Here is a 27,663-nt window from a genome sequence, read left to right as displayed (position 1 = left end):
GTCTCCACATCTCCGTCTCTCCTACCTCTCTGGATGATTGTGGCTCTTTAAATCGTTGGTTGGCAAACTTCCATACAGCTTGATTTTCTGACAGTCCTAGGTGTTACTTATTTTTAAGATTTAGTTGTAATTCCTTTTGTGGTTGCATGAGGAGGCAGAGCGAGTCTACCTATGCTATGCCTCCATCTTGATTGGAAGTTTCCAAGCTCTTCTTTCTGATTGGCCTGCACACAGTGGGCACTTAGCTCTGCCAGCAAAGACAGTGTCTGCTTGGAGCAGAGTAAACAGGGAATTTAGGGAAGAAAGTATGTGAGATTTAAGTCAGGTATTTGTTGAGAAAAATGTCTGTTGAGCTATGTAGGAGTCTAGAAACTTGACCAGGTTCCACTGGTAGATTGTAGGAAAACACTTCTGGTTCAAATACAGATTACCTGAGACTTTCTCTAGGCTATAGGAAAGAGGGGAGCTTTCAGGAAAGAATGGGGCAGCTGTCAGAAGGATATTATATAGATATAAAAAGAAATCCTGGTGGATTTTTCTACTTATCAGGATCTGTTTCTAGAATTTATCAGGAAGAATAGTGAGAGTATCCTGAGTTAATCTGAATAATCCTAATCAAAAGTTATTATGTACCAAGTATTTTCTGTGTGCCAGACACTACACTAAATAAACGTGTAGCACACAATCTTATTTAACCTTAAGATACCCCTATATGGCATGGACATTATTATTCCTACTTTATAGAAAAGCAAAAACTAAGGCAGAAGGAGATGGCATCTGAAACCAAGTGTACCCAACTCTAAGTCTAGCGTGCTTTCTTTAGAAGCCCTGGAGCCCCTTTGTGGGTTTACATTTCATGAAATTCCACGGGTTTTAGCTTCCAGGAAGTAACACGCACTGGAAAACCTTCTTTTGCACAGGCACCTGGTCCCTTGGCCAGGATTACTGTGGTCCAGACCCAGGGTCTCTTGAAAAACACTCCTGAGTCCCTGTGATGGAGGCTTTGCAGCTGCTCTGGGTAAAGAGCTTGCCAGATGTGTGGAACGGAATAAAAATCCCTGGAATGCCGTCCCCGTTGGCGTCATCCATCACCGTGGCACAGACGGTTCCTCCCCCAAACCCCAGCCCTGTCGGTCTGCATTTGACGCTTCCAATCCAGCTGACAGGGCAAGCGCAGCAGAGACCCTCCCTGGCAGCCGGCAGGACAGCTGATGGATGGGCTCAGGCTGTGTTGCTGGGCAGAGCTGAGCCTGCTTTGAAGAGGCATTTCCGCAGGCCTGTTGGCTGCTGCGTCACCTGCTTTGGGGAGATGGGCAGAGTCTGTGCTGTTTGATGGCCACCTCCTCTGTCACCCATTGGGGGCTGTGGCTTGGGCACCTTCTGCTCCAGCAAGACCCCCGCCGTGCACTGATTCCAGCAAGACTGATGGACGAAAGAGTTTGCCGTTGGCCATGAGCAGTGTTTCCTTGGCCACATTGTTGTCGAAAGCCTGCTGGGATCTGATAGATTTCATCAAAGCACAACCCCCCTGTGAAATTAAATCAGACACAAACAGGGGTGTTTTTAGAACCTAACCTGCTCTTTGCAGAAAGGCCCAGCCCCTACATCTCACCCCACTCTGCTGCCAGAGGCTGACAGAACCTTGAGGTGGGCTCGGAAGCCCAGGGGGTGCGCTCCACGGTCCTTTCCAAAACCACAATATCGGAAGCTATTGGCAGCGTTCTCACGGGGCCCAGAATTTCATGGTGTTACATTCGACAATTTCCACTCCCAGCTAAGTTTTTGTTTAGCCTGTGCTTAAATACTACCAGCAACGGGAAGGTCACTACCTCTCAAGAGCCCATTCAGATTTTTGGACAACTCTGGTGACTAGGAAGTCCTTCCTGCTTCCTGCTTGCAGAGCCCCCAGTCTCTTTAATTAAAGCTTTATGGACCCACGGAACGAATCCTCCCCTCTTTCCTGACCTCTTTTCAGGAGGGCCAGCGCTTACGGTGGGTTGTTCGTGTTGTTCACTGCACAATTCCAGAGCATCATAAACTCGTACTCACTGTATATGTCTTTCACAACTTGGTGGCCGATGGCAATAAAATGCCGTGTGGTAAAAATACCTCTTAATCCCCACAAAGTCCACCTCATGGACTAGGGGTGGGGCTGCTTTTCAAATACTTGAAGAGAGTGAGGTCCCTTGATTCTTTATGTTCCTGTTTCTTCCACTGGGTGACTCCACTGTGCTGCAGTTCTCTTTCTCTGATGCCTGGACCAAAGCAGCCCCTTTGATGGGCTGCAGCAGTGAGCGCTGAGGCTGGGCCAGGGGCTTGGCTCGCTCCATCCCTGGGATCCACAGGTGGGTGCTGGTGTGGCCAGCCGGGGGGCCCTCCGAAATAGGGTTCTCCAGGGAACTGAATTATGTGTTGTTGGATTGAACATTCTCCTCTGCTTTGGGGAAAGACACAGATCCCTCAACATGGTGTTCACATATATTTTTGTCCAACTCCACAAACATTTCCTGAGTCCCCGGGGCAGGACAAAAGCCAGGCATCAATTGCTTCAAGCTGACACAAGTCTGTCTGCCCACCCCAGGCTTTGCTGCAGAAGATTATTGACAGTCACACTGAATTTGGTAATCGCCACCTTTGCTACAAATAGGTCCCAAGTTTAGATGGGACTGCAGTCTCCCCCTGCTCTCTGCCTGGCTGTTGTCCTTTGTGGGTGGCCAGCCCAGATTGCTACCAGTAAGTAAGGGCTGCTGGCTTCTTCCCTGATGGAATAGTGAGTGGTCTTTTCTTCCTCAGGTCTCAGAGCAGCAGAGGAAGCTTTGGACCCAGAGTCAGAGACCAAGGGCAGAGGGCGTGGCCTGAAGGAGAAACCCTGCCCAGGCTGGGCTTGGCTGTGGGCACCGGGCATAGGAGGTGGGAGAGGGAGAAGGTGAGCAGGCGAAGAGTGAGTCTATGCAAGGGCAGGGCTCATCGGGGAGTGGACGTGTTGAATCTTGAGGAAAGAGACCAGCGGGAGGTTCTGGTGGGAGCCATCACCAGGGCTGGGTCAGGCCGGGGGCTGCCTGCTTGGCTGTGACACCATCCCCCCAGAATACAGGGGCTGGCTTCCCACCTAAGGGGGCAATGTCAGCAGCAGCACAGGGCTGGCCAGCCTGGAACCGGTCATTGCTCAATGACGCCCTCATTTTGTCTTGTACCTGTAACTTCATCCCAGCCACTTATGGGCTGGGTGACCTGGGGCCAGTTATGTCCCCTCTCTGGGCCTCAGTTTCCTCCTCTGTAAAATGAAAGGACTTAGCTGCATCAACAGTTTTTCCCTTGAGACTGGGCATCAGGGGTATCCATGGGCAACTGGAAATCATGTAAAGCATTGAGTGTGTGCACAGATACACCCACAGCCAGGAGTGCATTTTCCAGGACAATTCCCAAAGGACCCTGTGACCCTTCCGAACCACGGGAACTCTGAGGTCATGCCAACACTCCCACGTGTGGGCCCCCTTTCCCTTACCCCAGAGCCAGCCCGTGGTTGCTAGGGGTCCCGGAGCAATCAGCACACTCACCTGGGTCCGGGTCGAGGAATAGAGGCATCAGGAAAAGCTGAAAGACAAAATGACAGAGCAGAGCAAGGGTGAGTCCACCGAGCTGGCTGACATGGCCTCCAGGAGGACAAGGCTCTTGTCTGTTTCATCGCTGATACTGTTCCCCAGACCTGGCAGAGCACTTTTTCTGTGGCATTCCCCAAAAAGGTTTTGCTGAATAAATAGTGGTATCAACAGTTCCTCTTATAAGGCAGTACTTCCCAGGAAAAGAAAGTCTTACTCATTTAGTAGCTGGAATATTTTCTTGCACTTAAATCAAGGGTCAGTACATGAAAGCCCTTGGGCCAATCCCACCTGTTGTGGTTTTATAAGTAAAGTTTTATTGGGACACAGCCATGCCCATTGCTTACACACTGTGCCTGGCTGTTTTTGTGCTGCAGTAGCAGGGTCGTTCGGACAGGGACAGTATAGTACCAAATATTTCTTATCTGGCACTTCACAGACAAAGTGTGCTGACTTCTGATTTAGAAAATGAGAGGTCCATCCTCTGGCATGTTCCCTTTGGGTCCTGGTGACCAGAAAGCTGAGGTCACTGGTACCCTCGTCCATCGAGGCAGCTGGGTACATTTGCTGGTTGTGTGCTCAGCAGAAGTTCTGTCTTTTTTTCTTTTTTATAAGTTTTGTTTTACTGTGGTTTCCTTATCCATTTTGGAAACTAGGAAGATGATCAATTAGGAAAGAAAGGTGGAAAGAAAGGTAGAAAGAGACAATGCGTCCTGAAATGATGTACTAAAGGCACAACATCAACAAGTAGTGTTCTTGATGAAAGTCCCTATCCTGAATCTCCTCACGGGGAACATGACAGATCCAGGGCGTGGGCTTCCTGTGGAACAGCCAGCCTGGACCCCACAAAAAGGCCGGCGTCGTGTAAGACAAAACAGGATGTGAAGACTGAGCGTTACTAAGTGAGACTAAAGAGACCCAGCAACAAAATGCAGCCGGTGAGCCCTGATTGCATCCTAAATGTTTAAAAACAGCTACAAAGGACATTATTGGCATAACTGAAAAATTTGAATATTGACTAATGTGAGATGGTATTATTGCCTTGATGTTGAATTTCTTGTGGGTGAGAATGGTATTGTGGTTCTGTAGGAAAATGTCCTTATTCTTAGGAGAGGCATGCTGAAGTGCTACAGGTGATGTCTGCAGTTTAGGGGCAAATGACTCAGGAAACCACGGATCAAACATACATACACACACACACACATACATGAGAGAGCAAGAAAGAAAGCAATGTGGCGAAATATTTGTTGTTGCATCTATCTGGGTGAAGAATATTCATTGTATAAGTCTTTCCACTCTTCTGTAGGTTTGCAAAATTACAAAATAAAATGTTGGGGACTGGAAAGGGAAAAAGGCCGTGGGTTGCCTGGGCTGCGCCTGTTTCGTGGCCTGGCAGTCCACGGCCCTGTTGCTGCTGGAAATGAGACAAGGAGCGGGCACTTTGTTTGGTGGGGGCAGCAGGCTGGCAGGGGGGAGGCTCAGCAGAGGAAGTGCAGATCCAGGACTCGGGGGTGGTCCTGGGCCAGGGGGTGCTCGAACGGGGAGCATCTGGAGTTGACACCTCTGGGCCTGAGTATCGGGGCAGTACCAAAGAGGGGCACGCGAGCCCCTCGAGGACAGATGGATGTCGCCCCTGCTTCACTTTACCCTCTTCACAGCCAGTCGGCCCTGCCTTGGTCCTGGCCCTTTGTTCTGCCTCGTCTTCCCTTCCTCGAGCTTGTCTGGAGGGGAGGTCCTGCCCCTCTCTACCTGTCGGCCCTGAGGAGACAGAGATAGCCCCTTGAATTCTCCTGTTTGAGCTGCACAGTGTGGGCCATGTCTGGCCATCTTCTGCCCTGAGATGTGGGCAGGACAGGGGGGAGGACTTCAAGGCGCAGTATGGAAAACGCCCTCCCAGATGCGGGTTCCGCATCTTAGTTGTCAACTGGAGCCAGAGGAGCAGCCAGGTGCTGTGCTGCCTGTAGCCAGCAGGTGGCAGACGTGCCCTGCCCAGGAAGGGGACTGGATGGATCTAGTGCTGAGAGGGAAACCAAACAAAAAGCCAGCCCGGCAGGACCTTCCTGGGCTGGCCGTGGTGGGGGTTCAGATCCCACGGGCTCTCAGAGAGTCAAGCAGCTACCGCCCAGCTGTGCAGCCTGCCTGCACTGCGTGTCCGCAGGTCCCAGGAATCCAAAGCAGGCCCGCTCAGTCTGTGAATCACCGGGGCCACTGCAGAGAGAGGCTGAGGGGAAATGTGGAAACTGGCAGCCCCAACACCATGCTGGATATCTGGGGGGCCATGTGGGAAAGGCCAGGGCTACAGCCAGTTACTTAAGCCCAACATCTGGGTTGTGAAATGGACTCGGGTGATGGTGAGGGTGGGTAGGGGTATGAATAGGCGCGAAATTTGCCTTCTTTCATTCTGTTATTCTGTTCAATTTTCCCACACTGAGACAAGGAAATCAATGAGAGAAGTCCTACTCCTGGGACTGGTAAATCCAAAGAAGACGATCAAGGAAAAGGGGGAAGAAGGAGGAGGAGGAGGAGGAGAGGAAGGGGGAGGGCGAGGGGGAGGGGGAGGAGGGGGGAGGGGGAGGAGGAGATAGCTCTGATCTCAGCTCGCAATAACTAAGAGCTGACAGTGTGCCAAGGATGGTGCTAAATGTTTTACGTGTGTTTTGTCTCATTTGTTGTACAAAATCGTTGATCACTAAGGTACTAGAATTAAGTCCCTTTTAGAGGTCAGAAAAACGGTTTGCAGAGATTAAGCTGCCCAGAGTACCTCAGCTAATAAATGCTGGAGCCGAGATAAGACGGAGCCAGTTTGACACCTGAGCCCTCGCCCGTAGCCTCCGTTGCCCGTGAGGAACGGGAACTGTGGTTCGCCAGCCTATGTGGTGAAGGAAGGACGGAGGAGAGGGAAACAGAAGAACTCCCTCACCCTAAGAGAGGAAGGGCATTGAGCTAGATTAGGAGGTGGGACCTCTGTTCTTAGAAAGCTTTGTGACAAGCCTCTCCACTATGCTAACATCCCCCTTGTCACCAGAGAGCCTGTGTCAAGGTCTGGAATCTTGTAGATGAAGGGAAGGCAGGGAGGGGGCAGAGAGAAAAGAGCCTGTGCCTCTGAGACTTACCAATTTACGGTGTAATCTCCTTAGATGTGAAAGACATTGAGGTCTACTCTATGTTGTGCTATGTTTACTCTAGGGACGATTTCAACCCAGGTTCTTCCCCTGCCTTTCAAAATTCTAAACCTTTTGGAAAATAAAACAAAAGGGCAGAGGCTAAAAGTCTGAGTTGATGATTTCCAGGAATTCGCTACTAGAAAATGCTCTCAGAGGATTAGGAAGCAATGGAGGAGGGGGATGGGGCCCGTCCTGCCCTTTGGGGCCAAAAGCTTGGCTTAGAATGAAACAATGCAAAACAGCCTTTCACCTGGTAGGTAAAAGGTTGGGACTGCAATCCCAGCCATCCCTTCCTCCTCAGCTGTTCTTTCTCTCTCGGATGAACTGGTGGTAGACCAGACATCACGGGCCACCAGGGAAGGATTGTATGACTCCTAAGAGCAGCTGGGGAGGAGAGAACTCTACACCAGGACTAAGAGAGGCTGCCGCTGCTGGGCAGGAAGGCAGGCCAAGGACAGGAGAGCACAGCTCGGCAGGCCAGTCCCCGCTGCTGAGCAAAGAGCTCAAGGTCAGGAGGAAGGGTGGAGCTGCCAGTGTTCCGGTCCTTAGCCCAACTGCTGCTCATACCATCTTCCCACTGAGTCGCAGACATAAGCTGTGTCATGTGATGGACAGCTGTGCAGGGCCACTTAGCCCTTTTAAAAAAAAAAAGAACAACTGTGGCAAAAAATACATAATATATATTTTTCGTCTTAACCACTTGTAAATATTTCATTCAGTGGCATTAATTATACTCACAATGCTGTGCTATCATCATAACTATCTATAGTGCAATGTTTTTCATCATCCCTAACATAAACTTTATACTCATCAAACAGTAACTCCTCTTCCTCCTTCCTCCACACTCCTGGTAACCTCTCTTCTCCTTTCCGTCTCTATGAATCTGCCTATTATAGGTACCTCATGTAAGTGGAATCACATAATATTTGTCCTGTGACTGGCTTTATTTCTCCTTAATGTTTTCAAGGTCTCTCCACATTGTAGCATACATCATAATTTCATTCTTTTTTATTTTTATTTTTTTAATTAAAGATTTTCTTTATTTTTAGAGAGAGGGGAAGGAAGAGGGAGAGAGAGGGAGAGAAACATCAGTGTGTGGTTGTCTTTTGCACACCCCCAACTGGGGACCTAGCCTGCAACCCAGGCATGTGCCCTGACTGGAAATTGAATCAGCGACCCTTTGGTTCATAGGTCGGCACTCAATCCACTGAGCCACACCAGCCAGGGCATCATTCTTTTTTATAGCTAAATAGTATTCCATTGGGTATCACATTTTGGTTACCTATTCATATGTTAATGGACACTTGGGTTACTTATATCTTTTAGCTATTGTGAATAATGCTTCTGTGAACACTGGTATACAAAACCCTGTTCAAGTCTCGGCTCTCCATTTTTTTTGGGGGGGCTGTCTATCTAGGAATGGAATATCTGGGTCTTATGTTTAACTTTATGAGGAAGGGCAGTTCTCTTTTCCACAGTGGCTGCACCATTTTACATCCCCACCAGCAAAGCAAAACAGCACCCATATCCTCGCTAACATTTGTAACTTTTCTGTTGTAAAAATTCTAGCCGTCCTAATGGGTGTGAAGTGGTACCCCTCAGTCCCTTCTAGTCACAAGGAGTCTCGCCCTTCTTGCTGTGGCTTCTAAGCTGTGTGAGGCTGTCCTAGGATTGGCAGTTTATGGTGGCTTTCCTCTAATCTGAAGCTCAGGGCAAGGAGGGAAGGATCTAATGGAGAAACTTGGAGGCCAAAGGAGAAGGCACTGCCAGTGGTTCCTGTGTGTGGTTTCCTTCTTGGGAGCCTGGGTGGGGCCTGGAACCACAGTGATGTGCCAGGAGACATCATGGGAGAGGCTGGCCTGATCCTTCGTGTACCGAGGAGACAGCTGAGGCCGAGCCGGGTGAAGTACCACTGAAAGACATGAGTGGGTTGGGGCAGGGCAGGGACTTGAGACCAGGTCTCCTCCATCGGAGGCCAGTCACCTGTGTCTGGTTCACACAGACCTCTGCCCAGGTGACTGAGGGCTGGGTTGCAGATTCAGGTGATTAGCAGAGATGGGGTAGGGGACAGAGAGAAGAGTCCATCCAGAGACCTGGAGAGTTCCCATTTTGATCTGGAGGGCTTGATAAAAACTCAGCTCTCTAGGGTCCCACTGCAGAGGTGGCACTTCCGTGGGTCTGGATTGGGCCCAGAACACTCTAGGTGTTCAACCAGCACCCAGCTGGCTCTGGCCTTGAGCCACTCTTTGATCATAACTCTCTTAGTCCTGGAGCTACCGGTCAAGGAGACCCCTGGGCCTCTCTTTGTCCCTGTGCTAGTTGTGGAATCTCTCTGTACCTCAGTTTCCCCAATTATAAAAGAAAGAATTCCCTTATCCAGCCTTATGCCTCACCCCACCCCTAAGGATATTTGGCTGAAGGGGGAACAAAGCATTTGAAAAAGATTAGCCTTTAGGTACTTGGAGACAAGTAGCTGTACAAATGAGTCATCCCAGGGATTTGGGACAAATAGACTGTGGGGGGGGGTGTTGAAGGTTAGGGCATGAGACCATCCAGGAGAAGCAGGTTGGATAAAAACACATACTCATTTCTGGATGTGATCATGTACGTGGAAGCCCTTTGAACAGGCAAATGAACAAACAAAACAAAAGAATGACTGAGTCTGGGGCTTTCCACACGGGCACAAGCTCCAACGTTAGCTTTCCTGGCCAACCAACCTCAGCAAACAGCCCACGGGCTCAAAAAAGAATCTGCCCGCTGATAGGAACCACCCCACCCCGAAGTTCTCCTCAGGTCTGTGCTTCCCACAGGGTGGGACGTGAACCTGTGGTGGCGCCCAAGCTGACTTGGGTGGCTCCTGGCCAGGATGTGACATAACCTTAAAACACAAGTGAGGAAGTCATCTCCTTCTCAATTTTACTGTCAGTCCTTCTAATCCCATCACAAAGAAAGACTCCCAATGGTGCTGGTAAATTTCTATTGTCTACCTCTCATCTCCCCTTCTACCAAGGAGAAAGCAGGCTTCAGGCTCTGAGCTTTAGGTGAAAACTGTACCAGTTAGAATTCAATGACATCCTTTTGTCTTCTCTTCTTTGATATTTTCATTTATAGTTTTGACAGTTTCCTTTTAAAAATGCGTCTATTTAGCTAGAGAAAAAGTGAGTCAGTTTAACAAAAGTATTAAGAAACTAGTTTGGGTTTTGACAACATTTCTGAAGGTGGATTCATTCATGATTAAAGCTTTGAAAACACTTGAACTAGCTGGTTAGCTATCTGGCAAGACTCGATCTGTCTGGGGTTGACAAGTGAAGCTTCAGGGACTGTTGAAGGAGCCTCTGGGTTAGAGGAGGAGTAACTTCATCTCCTGCCTGATGCTCGAGTCTAGTCTCAGGCCACTGACACTTCTGACAACTTTCACGCCACCTTGAATGGTCCCATTTGTTTTTGGGTAGTGCCTGGCTTGGCAACCTCTACCACAGTGGTTACGAGCACAGGACTTGGCACCAGGCAGACCTGGGTTTGAATCCCAGCTCTGAAATGTCCCAGAGCTGCCATCTCTAGCAGGCCATTTAACTTCTCTAGAGCTTAGTTTCCATTCTGGAAAACAAGGACAGCAGTGGTCCCTGCCTCAGAGGGTTGCTGGGAAGCTTTAATGACATCATAAACATAAAGCACACAATAGCTCATAAATGGTTGTTGTGGTTATGATTATCACTATGACTATTAGGCACTGATTTTTTAAAAAAATTTATTTATTTACTTGTGCAAATTGAGGAACCATTGAGAAGAGCTCATTCAGCACAACAAGCTCTTCCTGGAACTTGTTTGTCAAGTCACAGTTACGTCACACTAAGAGCCCCACCCCCCACTGAAACTTTTTTGTTTAATGTGGAATCTTTGCTAAGTCCTAAGCCCGGAAAACTTGTTATATTAATTATGAAGAAAAGGCATGTTTTATTTAAAATCCCCACTGCCGAATACTCTGCCCTGCTGTCTCCCTGCGACAGCAGAGTGGCTTTTGCATTTGGGGAACCTAATGAATTTAAAATATAACTGCAACTGTGCCTGGATGCACAGGCGCCTTCCTGCGAGCTGATTTCCCTAAACACCAGCCTACGCTGCTGAAGCTAACGAGCTGGGCTCCTGCTTAGGATCTGTTAAAAAAAACACCCGTAAGAAAGGTGCCGTGTAATTCAGTCCGTCTCTTTTCCATGACTGTAAGTTACAGCAAAGGGGAGGGCTGTCTCCTGAGCCCGAAGAGACTGACACTCTAGAGCATCAAGGCTTTATCAAGGTGGCTCATATCTTCCCGTCCAAGGCCCTCTTTGTCCTAGCGGCCATGAAGACCTGGATGCTTGAATTAATCAGAGGCTCTACCCCATTACTTGACCATCCAAAATGGGCCCCGATACTTCAACACCCATGGTGCTTCTGAACAACAACTAGACAAGATTTCTTTCTCTCTGTCTCTCTGTTTCCCTCTCTGTTTATCTCTGTCTCTCTCTCTGTCTCTGTCTCTCTCTCTCTCTGTCTCCAAGGCAGAAAATGTGCATCAGGCCAACAGAAAGGGTGTTGACAGTAGAGAATGGTGGGGCTTAAGCTTCTAACAATAAGAGCAGCGGTTTCTCTGCTCACTGCCATGCAGGGATGTGAACTCTGTGTCACTCGGATGTCTGGTTCTCAAGAAAGGCTAGAGACTTGTATTTTTATGTGAAGTGTTCTGATTTTCAAATGTTGACAAGCAACCAAAAAGAAATCAATGTGCCAGGAGCCAGGTGGACCTGGGTCCCAATCCTGGCTGAGAAGTTGGTCTACCACCTCTGGGCTTGTTACTTATCCATAAAACAAGGATAACAATGCAAGGCTGTGCTGGGGACAGGTGTTCGAAACTGAGAGGTAAGGACAGCCAAATCTAGAGCAGACCAGGAAGGCCCTAGGAATGGATCTGTGTCCACCACAATGGTATTTGATCTGTACCTTTTTGCATGATAAATACCAGAAAAAAAATTTGAGTGGAAGATGAGGCAGAGGTATCTTCATAAGATTCACTACACAATCTGAGTTCACAGGAAGGTATCCAGGGTCTTTCCAATGGGCAGCAATTGCAGACCCTGTCGCTGTTTTTCTTTCAATTTTCAGAGGCACATGGGATCCTTGACACTCCACCTACTAAATAGTCCCCTTGTCTACGAGCCTCCTGTCCCTACAGGAAGGACCATGACCCTGAAGCTTTATGGACTGAAGAAAACTTATCTTTAGTCAGAGTCCAGGCAAGAGATCTAGCCTAGACAGATGGACACCAGCCGTGCCCTAGAACTCAGTCCTGTTGCTGTGCAGCTGTATGACTTGAGGCCAAGTTCCTCTGCTCCTCATCCATACAGTGCGAGCAAGAATAGGACCTGCTTCTTAGTGTACGTCCAGAGATGAATGGAGCCATGGAAAGCACAGAGCCTGGCACACAGGATTTCTCATTAAGTGGTAGCAGTCGGTTATTATTTTTAGCTACATTGGGCAGGAGAGGCCACCCAGCCCATCTGCTCTGTGGCTGCGTCCCCGCCCCCCATGATGCCCTGAACTCTCCAAAGCATCTGAGCCACTTGGCCACTTTCCCCTGGATGTCTGTGCACTGGCCTGTGAAGCACAGCCCGCCTTCCTGACCACCTGTCTAGCACACATCTGGGGTAAGAAACACTCCAAAGCCCCGCGTCCTCTCCTTGGAATTGGCTAAGCTCATTGCCTGAAGGCTATCTCTCATATTTTCTCTTTTATCCATTATTGACTTATAATTTCATTGCTAACCCTAAAAATTCACTGGGGCTTGCAAAAAAAAAAAAAAGGCAGTGATATTTTTTGGGACCATTATCTTTTTGTGAACTTCAAACAGGCTGCATCAATCTGTCTCCTTGCCTGCAAACTTTAGGATCTAATTCTTTCTGACTGGTACTTTCTCTGGACCCCCTGTGGGCCTCTGATAATTTCCACTGCTTTTCTCTAGACCTGTGATATTTCTGCTGGGTTTTGGCCCCAGACATCCAACAAGCAATGAAACGATGTAGAGAGCTTGATAACAATTTGTCATTGTGGCCACACCACACACACGCAAGTCGGCATTCGAAACTGAAAGTCTTTCAGAGGTGAGTCTCTTGGCAGCTGAAGACAGGGCTAAGGTGGGCTTCTGAATACAGTCTGCCAAAAGAGGGACCGTTTGCTTTTAAGGCATGCTAATCAGAAAACCTGGCATTTGATCTGTTTCCTGCAGGAAAAGCCCTACGAAGTAAAATGGAAAATAAAATGCAAATGTATTTAATGAGATGAAGAGGTTATGGCTCTTACTTCATTCTTCATCCCCTGCTCATTCCCTGCCCCTGCCCCTGCCCCCACAAAGGGGTGCATTTTCTGATTTTTATAGACAACTCAGGTCCATTCTAGAAATTTTAAGGGAAAAGCTAATGCTTAGTGAATGTCGCAGGGGTTGCTGCATTTAATCAATCCTGACCCTCCCCAAGTTTGTGAGAGATTATCACGTGGTTTGCAGTAGAGGAAACTGGGGCTCTGAGACATCCGGACACCTGCCCGACATTCGGCAGCTAGAATGTGGCAGAGCTGAGATTCCAGTCTGAGCTCCACAGCCCATCCTCATGCCTCCAAAAGCATGGAACTCCCAGCGGCTCTCTCTCTTTTTTTATCCTCACCCAAGGATATGTTCACTGATTTTTTTTTTAATTGTAGAGAGGGAGGAAGAGAGGGAGTGAGAGAGAAATATCAATGTGTGATAGAAACATCAACATCATTTGACTGTGTCCCCACCCCATCCCCGACCGAGGATCAAATCCACAACCTAGGCCTGAGCCCTGACCAAGAATTGAACCCGCAACCTTCTGGTGTATGGGATGACTCTCCAACCAACTAATCCATGCAGCCAGGGCAGGAGGCTCTCTCTCTGTTGAATGTCCCACTCATGTGCCCACAGAGACCCAGCTGACACTCTGGGGCCGCAAAGGCTCACAGCAAGAGCCGGTGTCTCCACAGCTCATCTGCTCCCAAATGGCTTGAGTTCCCCATGCAGCACTCGCTCATGCGCCTCTCCTCCCCTGCTCACTACGACCTCCCTTGGGCTCTGCTCACCTCTACAATCAGGACAGTCATGGTCATGGGGTTAGGGGAGAACAATATACTGCGCACAGAGCTTCTCTCCAAACCTAATGCACCTAAGTCAACCTGTTGCCAGGGTCCTTGGCAGCCAGCAGAATTCTCCTCCAGGGCCAAAGCACAAGGATTCTCAGCTTGGGGTCACCCCAAATGGCTGGAAAACTGGGTGTGTATCAGCATGTGCGGAGGGGACTTTGTAGCTATCGTTTGCTTCTCAAAGGGGTCTCCGAGACCTGTACCAGATCACGAACCACTGTTTAGCAGAGTTTCTTGTCCCTGTCCCTTTCTTTGGAAGGCATCCATGGAGACTGTTCCAAGAAGGCTCAAATCAGTCGCATGGCTTCGTGGCATTGGCTGCTCAACAGGAACCATTCCAGGCCTGCCTCAGCTCTGGTCATCAGACATATTCAACCTGACAACACTAGCCTCTCACAGCTAAATTTCTCATTGCTCCTGGCCCTGCTGGTTTGGTCTTCCTAATAACCTCAGAGACTCTCAAGCCCAGGTATCTGAAAAGAACACTTACCCCAAAGGCTGTCTTCCCTGCCAGAACCGTAAGCAGCAGAATGTGGAGATCAGACGTCCTGGCAAACATCTCTGCAGTTTAAGGACCTTTCTTTTGCTCTAAATACAATTTCTCGTCGTGCCTTTACAGGGGGAATATCAGTCTCCAAGGATTCAGGAACAAATGAAGAGGATGCAAATTATTAACAAGGCATCAGATACTGTTTAATGTTTAATGTTTTGCAAACCAACTCTCTTGTTTAAACAAATGGTAACTTTGGGGCTGGGCTGAGTCATGGGGTAGTTTCTTTTCTGGCAGAAAGTCTTCAAAGAACATGGCAGAGGGAAAGAGCCCCCGGCCCCGGCTGCAGGGGGGCTGCCCAGTGCTCAGTGCAGGAGAGCCGATGGCTACTGAGCATCCGAGCTGCGGGATGAAAGCCCCAGGTCCGGCGAGGCCTCTGCCGCAGGCCTCTGACATTGCTGAGTCACACAGAATGTTAAGAGGGTTCTGATTCGTCAAATCTCTGACAGAATTAAGGCATGGGTGAGCTCCTAGGAACATCACGCTTTCTATTCAAGAAAGCTAAATTAAAGGATGCAAAACTGCTATTGACAAACATTGATTCTGGGCCCTTTGAAGCATGGCCCACAGTTGCTTGTTGGCTTCAAAAGTTTTCTTTTAAATTTCATTACATAAGGTTTTTACTTTTTAATTATTTTTTTTTCCCTTTTCATTGGAGTCTTTCTTTGATCAAGAGGGGAAAAGAAACCCACGATGCTCATGTTTGGGGCCAATTGTTTCCTATATTCCTTATTTAGCTATACTGGTTGTAGGTAGGGCTACGTAAAGCAACAGTTACCTATTAAACACGGGTTCTCATGGACACCATCGATCTCATTAATAAGCATGGCCTTCAGCTCCTGTAAACACGTGACGGCCCTCAGTAATCTGTGCAAAGGCTCCAGAAATCCTCCCCCCTGAGTCCTAGATCTGGGTTCTGAAGCCCTGCTGCTGACTGAGTCAGGGGCTGCCCGGGCCTCCTGCTCACCCATCTACAATCTCTATTTGGCACATACTCTCGGATGCCCAGTGGCTACTTCCAACTTTGGAAGCCAGCTTGCTGGCCATGGAGGGCCCCATGAGAACCCAGCCAGGAGAAGGCCAGGAGCAATGCCCCACCCACCAGACGGCCCTTGAAAGACAAACCAAGCTTGACATCCTAAATGACCCTTGATTGGTCTTCTTTTCCCCACTTATTTTGTCCCCACCCTATTTTAGGCAGCCATCAACTCCCCCTTGGGCAACCTCCACCTGACCCCTATAGCACACGCTAGAACTTTTTCCAGAACGCTCTTCTCTAACCTCATTCTATCCATACCCTGATCTTTACTCTAACCCTAATTCTATTCTTAATGCTAACGCTCATCACTCTTCAGCAAGATCACTTAGTGAACTCAGCTAGTTTACGTATCTTTCAAATCTCAGCCCAAACATTATTTCCTTAGAAGTCTTGCAAGAACTGTTCCTTCGTAGCACTTCCCAAGGCCGTGATTGCATACCTGTATTGCTATTTCATTAGTATTTGTTCCCCGGCCGCCCCAACTAGACCAACAGCTCATGAGGGCAGACACTCTGTTTTGCTCACCATTGAATTCCTGGCACAGAAGCCTGGCACGGACCAGGCCCATGGTATGGTGTTCAATAAATATGTCTTAAATGAGTAAGCGCTTTATGAAAATGAGAGTCGGAAACCTAAGATAGCATAGGCAACTCATCGTGAAAAGAAACACTGGTAGAGCCTTTAGGGTTTTTCATGGTGGCAGGAAAATGGAGACAAGTGTCCCTGAACAACAATAAAAAGAAAGAAAAGAAAAAACTGGATGTGAATAATGAAAGTATCTGTGAAATTTTTAGACAACTTCAGTTTATTTATGAACAGGACATTAATTGACATTGAATATTCACCAATGACATGCTGGGAGCCAGGCGTTGGCAATGCAGGATGGGAGGAGTCAGACATGAACTTGCTGTTAAGCACCACTTGTTCTGGTTGAGGAGGTGATAGGTGGACAATGAAAAGGGTAAACAAGTTCATTTTAGTTCATGATAGCTGAGAAAAAGAATGAACTGAGGTGATGGGACAGAAGTCCTTGCCGGTGAGAGGTTTCTGTAGACTAAGAGATGGCAACAGCGGCGACGATGGCTAAGTAGGTTGTTGGTGCGGTGCTGGCCCTGTGGATGGTTATCCGATCACAGATCAAGGGCCCATGAGGCCACGTGCATGAGGAGTTCGCTGTTTTTACATTCAGATTTGGAGCCTTTGTAGCATGTGCACAGTCGGTAAAAAGGAGAAATGGAAAGTTCAGGCAAGTCCAATCGCTGAATCACTCGCGTGACTTACGCGCCTCTTTTTTCCTCCACGGCCCTGCGTGAACGAGTGACCTTCTGACTTTGTAGAGACATGCCCAGAAAATGTACCAGGAGCTTTCCTTCCTGTGTGAACAGGAAGTGGCCAGGGTGAGTCGGCTGTTCATCTTTTGAATATGATTAATTTTCCTGATGTGTAATCTTCCCTGTATTACAAGCTAAAAGTGAACAGTTTTGCTCTTTGTGTAATAATCTCAGGCCTCCCACATAGCATCTCTTATTTCCCTAAAGTTTCGTTATCACTACAAGGTGAATTGAATACATTTCTGCGCGTAGGCCCAAAGAATTCTCTAAAAGATACTTAATCCTTTCAATTTAGGAGGACAAAGGGGCTAGTTTATCGTGTCATACGTCTTTATCCGGGGAGCTGGACCAAACCTACCTGCCATTTCAGATATTTAAATTCAAACACAGAGCCTTTTGCCCTCATGCCAAGCAGGGGGGTTCAGATAGTATCAAGTCAGTCTGCTCGCTCAGTTCTGGGTGACATTTTCTCATGTGTTGGGTTACATGCCTCTGGAGAGAGCCCCTGTGCTGCCTCGGGTGGTGGCCTTGGGACACTGGTCCTCCAGGAGCTGATGCTTCCCCCTGCCAAGGAGCGTCTTCCCCACTGTGCCCCAGCCGAACCCCACGGTCTGGGTGAGGGGTGTTTTTATACAGCCATCCCTGCTTGGGCCTCAACCCACCTGTTTCATGTTTATGTGGGTTCCTTGAGCCGTAACCGTCTTCTTCCTGCTAGGCCTTCGGTACGGGAGGCTGCAGGGAAGAGAGCCCCAAAGCAGCAGCTCGGCCTCCAAACAGACCTGGAGTGAGCCCCAGCTCGGCCACTGCCCCGCTGTGCAACTTGGGGCCTCAGTTTCCTCTCCTGCAAAATAGGAATAATATAGTTCCTACTTTACTGCGTTACTGAGAGGTGTATGGGAGCGTATAAAGGTAAGGTGCTGGGTGCGGCGGCTCGCAGAGAACGTCCCTTGCAAACACAAGGGCCTTGACATCAGTAAAGTCTTTTTACGGGGTGGCCCTTACTGAGCCCCCAGACCCTCAGAGTTTGTGCTCCATGAGGCTAATCTCCAGCCCAGAGAAGGAATGACCACCTTCTCGGTTAGGAGTCCTCATCTCATTTGCTCATTCTAGGACAGGGGTCAGCGCACTTTTTCTGAAGGGGCCACATAATAAAAATTTTAGTTTTTTTCCTGTTTCTGTTCCAGTTTCTGTTTTCATCCAGTTTCTGTTGTCACCACTCAGTCCTGCCATTGTAACACAAAAGCAGCCACAGGGAATACATATGCCAACGGGCAATGGTACATATGTACCATGTGCACATATGTGCATTGTAACGTCTTGGCTATGTTCCAGTAAAACTGCGTTTACAAAAAGGAGGTCACAGTTTGTACCCCGCTGCTCTAGGAGAAAGCACACCGAGGCAGCCGAAGCGTTGCATGACTTGAGGGGTCCCTGGAACACAATAGAGACGTATTGGAAACTGTGGGAGCGGACCCTGGACTTATGTGACGTTGGTGCCCTTGGAGGGTTTACCCAGGAATTTTGGCTCCCATGAGCCACGGGGGCTGGGCCTGTGTCCTAGGATCATCCTGTCTTCAGATGTGGGCTATCCCCGTGGCTGTGAGTTTGGGCCAGGCGACTCTGGTAAAGAGTTAATTTGCAGAAAGAAACTCAGCTGAGAGCCCTCAGCAGCCAACGCCTGGCAGCTGAGGGGGGGGCGCTCATTTGTGCTAAGGGGATCGGGCGGCACCCACAGCATCCACTGTAACTGTCAGCTGCAAATTTACTTTATATCCCTTGGTTCAAAGATCCAATTCAGGAAGCCCAAATGGCTGAGTCGGGTTTTAAAGGAGAATCCCCAGTCTATCCTTGCTCTAATCAGAGCTGGCTGGAGTGACAGGCACGGCCAGGTGGTTCCAGGTCTATGGGGCAGACAAGGACAGATGTTTAATTGTGGTAAGCAATAAAGAGAAGCCAGAATGCCATTACGGAGACCATAAACCCTACCCAGTTAGCAGCTGAGCTACAAATGGATAGCTAAGTTCCCTGTTGGGCAAAAGGAAAAGAAAACCTTGGTCTTTGGCATGATTTTCATCACACTCAAGTCAGTTATACAGCGGGGGGGGGGGGGGAGTGATTTTTTTTTTTTTTTTTTTTACCTCTGGTCAATTTTGATTTTTTAGAAAAACCTTATGATCTAATGATCCCAGGCTGGAGCTGGATCAACAGGACAGAGAACCCCATTGACCCACGGGCAATCTTGAATTCCACATGGTCTCACAGTGTGGCCAGAAGGAGGGTGCCCGTCTGTCAGGCTGAGCCTGAAGTCCGGGTGAACCCATGATGCAGATTCTCTTCCTTTTTCTCGGAAGCTCGAGAAATGCCAGCTGGAGGATGGGAGATGACTACCTTCCTTCAATCCTCCCCATCTTAGATAACGGGACCAGTATACACACAGCTTCAAGTTGGAAATCTGGAAATTACCATTGGTCTTTCCCTTCCCCCTCCCTGGCCAAACCCAAATCATCAGCATATTTCTACTTCCACAATGCATCTCAAATCCTTCCAGCACTTTTCACCTCTGCTGCCCCCACCGAGATGGTGTAGGCCAGGCCCACACCATCTCCTGCCTGGTCTTCTGCAATAGCTCCTCACTGCTCTGCCTGTTTTTACTCCTGCCTCCTAGTAAATCTATTCTACACCACCCAGGAGCACTTATCAAATAAGAACCCAATCAGATTATGTTGCACCTTGCTTGACACTCTTTCATTATTTTCCTTTTGCACTTAGAATAAAATCCCAAATTCTTATCAAGGCCCTGCTTGGTCTGGCCTCTGCTTGCTTCTTCAACTTCCCCATCTCGGGCATGAAGCGTTTTAAATAAGACCTGGGACCTTGTCCATTGTGCTATGGCCCCAGGGCCTGGTATGGAATGTCGATAAGTATTTGTTGGATGGTTGGATGGATAAATAGATGGATGAAGGGATAGTGAGTAATCACTTTTGACCAGACGACAAAGTTTTCCTGGCAAGGGCTCAGAGCCAAGCCACGAACTCCAAATTCAGACATGCTTACATGCTTCGCCCTTAGCCACAGTGAACCCTGGTCTTTGGTCTTGGTGGTTCTGGCTCTTGGGATCTATGAGGTGTGGGAAGGTATAAGAACCACCAATGCAACACAGCTGTGTCACCTCTAAATGCAGCCCAGCGCAGTGTGAATTAAATATCTCAGGATCTTCGCATAACAACTGATTTGCCCATTTGTACTTCTTTCCTTCCTTTAATCTTTCAGGGGGGCTTCAATCTTCCCTCTTGCATTTTCAATTTCCTCTGTTCCATGGTTGTCTGTGACAGAGTTGTTTCCCCCCCTGATCTCTCCCATCCCATCAATCAGCTCCATAGAAACACAAGGCCGCTCTGTTGAATCTTCAGCCTCACAAAGAACTATCACCTGGGCTGTGTGATGTTTCCTGTTCTAAGTGCATCTTTGATTTATTAAACATTTTTGAATAAAATTCTGCATATGTTTTGCATGTTGGCAAGCCCCCCCCCCCCTTCAGTGTAATAGAAAACTTGAAAGAGAGGAAGGATCTTGAGATCTGGGTGTCCCTTTCTGTCTAGACTTGTCAGCTTTCTGAATAGAGTGTGCTATGATGTTTTCAAAAGCCTTTTCTCTCCAGGGAAGGCAGACCTCTGAGCCCCTCTCAGAAATGTACTTCTAGACACTGCCTGACATCAGCATCTCTCTAAGTGCCTTGGCTTGCTATCTCTGCAGTGTGGTGGCAAGAGCCTGGGTCGGCATCAGACAGAGCCCATAGCAAAGCAATTTACCAGCTGTGTGATCATGGGCAAGTTGCTTAACTTCTCTGAGCCTGTCTTAAATAAGTTGTGTGGATTAAATGAGCAGATACATGTGAAAGTGCCTGGCATGCTACACGTACTGGATTTGTGTTATCTTTTTCCCTTTTTCCATTCCATTTCTTGGTTTATTTTTAACTTATTAGGGAAAACACATCTTTCTCTTAAACTGGCATGATAATCAATGGAACAAGTTTTTGTAAAAGGAGTTAGACAAGAGTGGAAACAAAATACACACAGAGCTGTATAATTTCTCTCCCTAGATCATGCATTTCTTCACTCATTTTAGGAGAATTCATTGTGTGGGGGGCACTATGTCTCCCCAAGACGCACAAGAGATTTCTGTCTCTATCAAAACAAGGCCAAGTAGGCAAATCTACAATCTATGGAAACAGGTCCTTGCTGGATGAGGCCAAGCCTGAGCCACTCGGGATGCGTGGGAATTGGAGGAAGACACAGTTGAAGAATGACAGGTGCAAAATGGGTTTCACTCATGACTGACAGGCAGCACTCCTACTCACCCGCACTCCCCAACCTCAGGCCGTTCAGGAAAGCCAGCGGTCCTAGCGGTGACGGCTACCCATTACCCGCTCACACCAACTGTGTGCCCAGCACTGGGCCTGGCTCTGTGGATGGAAACGAGAGGACAGACCACATCCATGGCCTCTGCATTCAAGGCTCTCACACCCGCTCTGGGAGCGGTCCTTAACTTCTCTATGACTCCGTTTCCTCATCTGAGACGTGAGAACAATATGAGTATGTACCTTATGGTGTTGGTACAACAATTAAATGGGTTATGATGTGTAAAGTTCAAAGTGCTTGGGACCTCGCCAGCACGTAGTGAATTCCCTTAGAGCATTTGTTAAACATCTATGGACACCCCCTCTCCCACCAGCTTTATTCTCCACCACCATCCCCGCTCCCCGCCATGCCTCCCAAATACCTCCAGTGTGTCCATGACAGGGGACTACAAATATTACTGTCTAACGTATGATCAGGGGCCCAGTTAATTAGTATAATGTTAAAAAATAAACTTTTGGTGGATGAAATAAGTAATATTCAAGCTAGGTGGCCGCCCAAGTTGGCGCCTTTGCCATGGCAGAAACAAAATCAAAGAATCGGTGAAGCAGCTGTCCAACACCTTCAGAGGAAAATTCCAGGACTAGACTTGCTTTTGGTCTTACCTCGGACTCCTGGCCTAACCAGAAGGCCAGCTGACCCATGGAGCTACGATTGTACAGTGACCCTTTCCTATAAGTGGTGTCAGAATGCCTAAAAAGACAGAAAATGGGGACTTACAGGGACCAACTTGTGGGTGATTTGATGGCTCTTTGTACATGCGGCAGAACTACTTTCTTTGTAATACCACCAGGTAGCAGGTTGAGAGGGGAAGCCGTGTAATCCCACCCTCCTCTAATTAGCAGAGAACCCTATTATTTCCTAAAGAGACTAGCAGCTGCTGAAAGGACAAATTGGCCGAGGTCCATTCACAGCACGTAAAGTGTTTTGAACAGCTCCGGGGACATAGCCTAGATCTCAAATGTTAAGCCATTACTACCCTATGACATAATTAAAGACCGCTCGAGCGTTAGATCACGTGGAACAGACAACAGGAGTTGCAGAATTTGAGACAAGGAAGTCAGGACAGTGTGGACACAAGCTAAGCGTGGTCTCTGGAGATCAGGATTTAGTTCTAGCCCCTTCCTGACCAGTTCAATATCCCCCGGCAAATCAGCAACTTCCCTGATTCTCAGTTTCCTCAACTGTAAAATGTAGTTTGTTTTACCAACTTTGCCATTTGGGGGTGAAAGGCTGGAACGCCTCATGAACACGGTGCCCTCCCAAAAGAAAGGGCTGGTTGTTTTCTTGTCCTTGCTGGTCGCCCTCTTCCCTGAACCATCCAATATCGATTGGTGTGCCGTCACCTGCCCTGCACCTCGCAGCCATTTCTGCAATTGTTTGTGCAACCTGTGCTTATCAGTTGACCTTGGGACAGGCACTTTTGCCTGAATAGCCCCCTTCACCAGAGCTCATTCACTCCTCTGAGCTGCCAGGGTCTGTGGGATGCGTTCCGTCCAGCTCCCAGGTCTAGCTCACCCCCAGGCAGGGGTCTCTCTAAAGGATGCACGTGAGTGTGTCAATCTGTGTGTGCCCGCCCTTGGAGCCCGTCCTCTCGGCCCCGCCCTCACCACCGCGCTGTGGCTCAGGCCATCTACATCCCCGTCGGGATCTCTGCAGTCACCTGCAGCTTCCCAGCTCTGCCCTCGCATCCAGACTTCTCTGTTCCAGGTGAGCCAGGTTCTCAAATGCCCATGTGGTTGTGTCATTCATCTGCTTAAAACTCAGCATCAGTGCCTCATTGCCTGCAGGGCAAAGTCCAGAATGATCGGGAGACTTTTGCTTCCTCTTCTCCCCACCAGCTTTATTCCCAACCACCATCCCCACTTCCCTGACATACACCCACCCTACGCTCCCGTCACAGGCTGGTGGATGTCTTCATTATTTACACTCATGCTTTCTCTGCCAGCAAAGTCTTCTCCCGCCACTGGTTCTTGGAAAACTCCACTTGTTCTCTTTTAAATCTCAGCTCAAGAGTCCTCCTAAGTGAAGCTTCCTTCCCCTATAACTTGGAGTCCACTCTCTACCTTGAGGACTCCAGTGGCATCTTAAGCATTTATGGCCTTAAAACTTTGGCATGTCACATCTGTGACACTTTGAGGGGTCAAGAGGGTGATTCTCTCTCATCTTTGTATCTCCAGCACACAGTAGGTGCTTACTAATTGTTTGCTGAATGAAATGGATGTGTAAATGTCACCTTAGGGAGGTGTGAGATAATAGGGACCTGGAGAGACAGGAAAGGAAGAAGAGAGGGATAGAGACAGGCTTAGAAACAAGCAGTGGCGCCCTCTGGAGGTTACAGGTCCCCAAATCTAGTTTGAGGCTATTCCGATGGTGTCTTTGGCGCTAAGTAAATAGAAGCGGCAGGAACAGCAAACAGATAAAGGGAGTGTTTGTCCGTGGGCCCAGGGAATTGGTTCTTACAGACACAGGCTGCCCTTGCCTGTCAATGTCCCACTCCTGCCAGTTCTAACTCCAGCCTGACCCCTCCCGCCAGCTCCTGGGAAAAGGTTATGCGTCTGGAGGGCTGGTGGTCACACACAGGAGCAGTGGAGCTGCGGAGTTTGAGGTTTGGCTCTCAGGGTCCCCATTTGCCAGCTCAAAGATCTGCAACTGGTTAGTTATTCAACTAGTTGGGCCCAGTAAGGCCAGCTGAAGTACATACTGTGTGTGAAGATCTTTGCGTGTAGTAGGCACTCAATAAATGCAGCCGCTATTTTCCTGGGTTGCCTGAAAAGAAGAAATTCAACAACCACGAAGAAAAGCACATATTATAAGAGAAAATTATTCATGGGCTTTTTATAACATCCTGATGGTTCTTCTGTGAGGCTGGCCTCCTTCATTTGATTTCTCCACTTGGTTGTTACCCAAGGAAATCACAATAAAAACCATTGTACATCTGAGTTAGTTCCTAGAGGAAAAAGTCATATACTTTCTTAAAGCCAAGCTCATTTTGTGGTTGATGGAGGACTTTGTGACCACACTGAGGCCAACAGGCCCCCGAGGTGCCTGGGCCTCTGGGTCCCTTTCTAGGTAGAATCGCTTCCTGCCCTTTCTCATGAAACCAGTTCTCTGGCTTGTGCTTCACAGAGGCATCTTTGAGACATTTACACTGGACATGAAGAGGGACACACATACATGGAGAGTAATCACATTTGCAAAATTGATCTACCAATATTTGGGTCAACCAGTCAATTCCCCATTTTACACATAAAGAGTGCAGTGCTAGGGCTGGTTCACACATCTGTTCCCATCTCCGCCTCATATTGGTAGCTTGAAATCAACCGTGTGGGAATATCTATATCAGAGAAACTGGCAAATGCTAGAGATGAGGGTTTCTCCCCTACCAGCTGTTAAACATTCCCCAGCACACACGGTGCCCAGTGGAAATGAGAAACAGATCAAGTGACTCTCTTAATACCAAACAGTGCAGTAGGTTAGAGGAGAAATGGTTAAGCAGGGCTTTTTAGAAGATGTGAGACTTGAATTAGGCTTCTAAGAGAATGTGATGATAGAATAGGAAGATGGGTTGGTAGATGTATAGGTGATAGACAGACAGATAGGAAGGATAATGGCCACCAAGTGTGCCAATGCCCTGCTCCCCACCCCTGCTGGAAACTGCTAAGTTGCCTTATATGGCCAAAGGGACTTTGCAGACATAATTAAGGATTTGGACCTTGAGATGGAAAAAGATTGTCTTGAATTCTCTGGGCGGACCTAATTTCTTCTTTTGTTTTGTTTTGTTTTTAAAGATTTTTTAAAACTTTTTTAAAGAGAGGGGAAGGGAGGGAGAAAGAGAAGGAGAGGAACATCTATGTGCTAAAGAAACATTGATTGCTTGCATCTCACATGCCCCGAGCCAGGGACCTGGTCCACAACCCAGGCATGTGCCCTGACCAGGAAGCAGACCAGTGACCTTTCAATTTGTGGGAGAAAGCCCAACTCACTGAGCCACACCAGCCAGGGCAGGACCCAATTTCTTAAAGACATGACTCTTTAAAAGCAGATAATCTTTCCTTGCTGGGTGGGAGGGATGAGACAAAGAAAAAGGAGATTCAAAGTGTCAGAGAGACTAGACTTTGAAGATGGAAAAAGAGGGCCATAAACCAAGAATGTGGGTGGCCTCAAGAAGCTGAGAAATGGTCCTTAGCTGACAGCCAGCAAAAAAAAAAAAAAAAAAAGAGAGAGAGAGAGAGAGAGGAATCAGTTGCAATATAACCCTGTTGACACCTTGATCTTAGCCCACCAAGACCCATGTTCAATGTCTGTCCTACAAAACTATAAAAGAATAAGTCTGTGTTACTTAAGCCACTAAGTGTGTTAAATTGTTATGGCAGCAATTTAAACTAATAGTGAGGCTAAATTTTAGTTGCTAAAGAAAAAATAGGGAAAGGATGCATGCACAAAGATATGAAGAGCAAAGACTCAGCAGTAGGAGGGACGATCATTTTCAAGGAACTGAACGTACAAGGGGGGATCTGAAGAACCCTGGAATTTATTTATTAAAAATTGTGTACTTATTCTTACCTGTTTAAACTCCAGTCGCCTTCAAGGTGTTCTCCATGTGATGCAATACACCTATCGAGATGTTTTTTTCCACTGCTCAAGACAGTTTTTGAACTCATCAATTTTGATGCCTTTTAGTGCTTCTGCTATTTTTTTGTTTTACTTCTTCCACATCAGCAAAATGGGGAAACAGAAAAAAGTCACTTGATGTGAGATCAGATGAATAGGGAGGATGGGGCATGGGGGTCATGCCACTTTTGGTCAAAAACCGCTGAACCCTCAGTGTGGTGTGGGCAGGTGCATTTGTAAATAGCCCATCATGAAATGAGCAACTGTGTTGAAAGAGTCTTCGAAAAAAATTCACTGAAGCCGAATGCAGCCGCTCACAACAATGGCAGCTGCTCCGCTGATACAGACGGGGTCCTAGAACACTCACCGAGTGGAGGAAGCCTGTACTAAAAAGAGTCTGCCCTCCAGAAGATAAGTCCACTTTGGGGAGGGGTTCCCTCTTGTAAGCTATTTGTCTGCATGGAGACCTCAGAAAGTGGAAGCAAAGTGGACAGTAACTTTGAGAGGACAGATGGGGCTCGGTGTGGCCGCAGGGGAACTGGTGGCAAGTGTGAGGATGGAAGTCAGTAAGAGACTGCGGGGACTGGGGCTACGACGCAGATGCCTATAGGAGCCAGGCAGATAATTTGAAATGCATGGAACGGAAAGATGCAAGGAAAACAGCCTGAGGATGGTGAGGAATGACAACGGACACTTAGCTTCAGGGTGGGGAGCAGCAGGGGGTGTTGGAGACTCTGTCAGCATCTTTGTGCTGAAGGAATGTGGGCCTTGTGGCCAGAGAGTTGCCAGGAATCCTGAATTCTTTTGATTTCTAAACTTTATTATTTCATTGATTTTTAACCTGTGCGGCTCACTATTGTGGGTCTCACATAAAGCACATCATGGGCCACCTTTTGACCTTTGCCTTCTGCTCCCAGCTTTCTCTCCTGGTTTTTTATTCCATGCTGACATCCCTTGGACTGAGTCAGCCCCGGGGCGACTACACAATTCAGTAGTGGGGGCTCTGGAGCAGGACAGCGTCTGGCCTTCCTGCTAGTGTAAGCCCAAGTGACTAATCACCAAAAGAAGACATGAGATCATCCCTCCTCCTCTTATCCTCCTACTCTCCCCGCCCCCACCCCAAAAGGAAAACAACAAAAGAACAGATTTTGCTGGTTTGCTTGAGTGCTTACTAAACACCTGCTGACTTCAGCGTAGCCCTGGTCCTAGATGCTGAGGAGGAACAGGCTGACTAGGGTCTTGTTCTTTGGGTTGACGAGAGGGCAGGTGACGGGTGGCTATAGCCTGCACTCCTTGTTGCCCCCCGCCCCCTACCTCCACCCCTCATTTTGCCCAGGACTTATCCAGACTTTCCTAGAGCCTTGGGGCAGTGGAGGGGAAGGCCAATTACTGGCATTTCTTGTCAGAAGCTACTTTACATTGCATTTATATGAACAGAATTCAATATTTACCTTCCCCAAAGCTACTATTTTTTATTTATTTATTGGGGGGGGGTAATTGATTTTACTTTTCCTATTCCACCTGATTGAGTGTTGCTGAAGAAGCAATTTTAAGTGGCCAATGGCATACATGTGAAAAATGAAAGCCGAATAGACTGCCCAGGACATTTCCTGACGGAGCAGGTCCCTGTTCTCGACTGAAAGAGTGTGCCACCTTCAACCACTCCACGATGGTGGACCCTGCTCGTGACAGAAGGTCCAGCCCGAGCTAACTGATGGGCGGGGTGGCGGGTCGGCCTGGGGTGCAGGCTCTAGGCAGGACTGGCT

At 48.1% G+C, this 27,663-nt stretch overlaps 1 protein-coding gene across 1 annotated transcript in view; it reads right to left on the bottom strand.

Moving 5' to 3' along the window:
* Window positions 1-14,627, bottom strand: part of HABP2 (hyaluronan binding protein 2) — a 33,747-nt gene extending 19,120 nt beyond the window's left edge. Inside the window, exons 1-2 of the mRNA XM_054581225.1 lie at window positions 14,439-14,627; window positions 3,558-3,594 (exon numbers count right to left, since the gene is read on the bottom strand). Coding sequence (XP_054437200.1) covers window positions 3,558-3,594; window positions 14,439-14,507 — 106 coding nt within the window. The 5' untranslated portion in view covers window positions 14,508-14,627. The remainder of the gene's footprint in view (window positions 1-3,557; window positions 3,595-14,438) is intronic.
* Window positions 14,628-27,663: the final 13,036 nt, after the last annotated feature.

This window comes from Pteronotus mesoamericanus, unplaced genomic scaffold (genome assembly GCF_021234165.1).
Source record: "Pteronotus mesoamericanus isolate MK-2021 breed Mesoamerican mustached bat unplaced genomic scaffold, CSHL_Meso_final contig_657, whole genome shotgun sequence".
In the NCBI taxonomy this organism is placed as follows: Eukaryota; Metazoa; Chordata; class Mammalia; order Chiroptera; family Mormoopidae; genus Pteronotus; species Pteronotus mesoamericanus.
The sequence above is the reverse complement of the archived record's forward strand: the minus strand, read 5'-3'. Positions and strand labels throughout refer to the sequence as shown.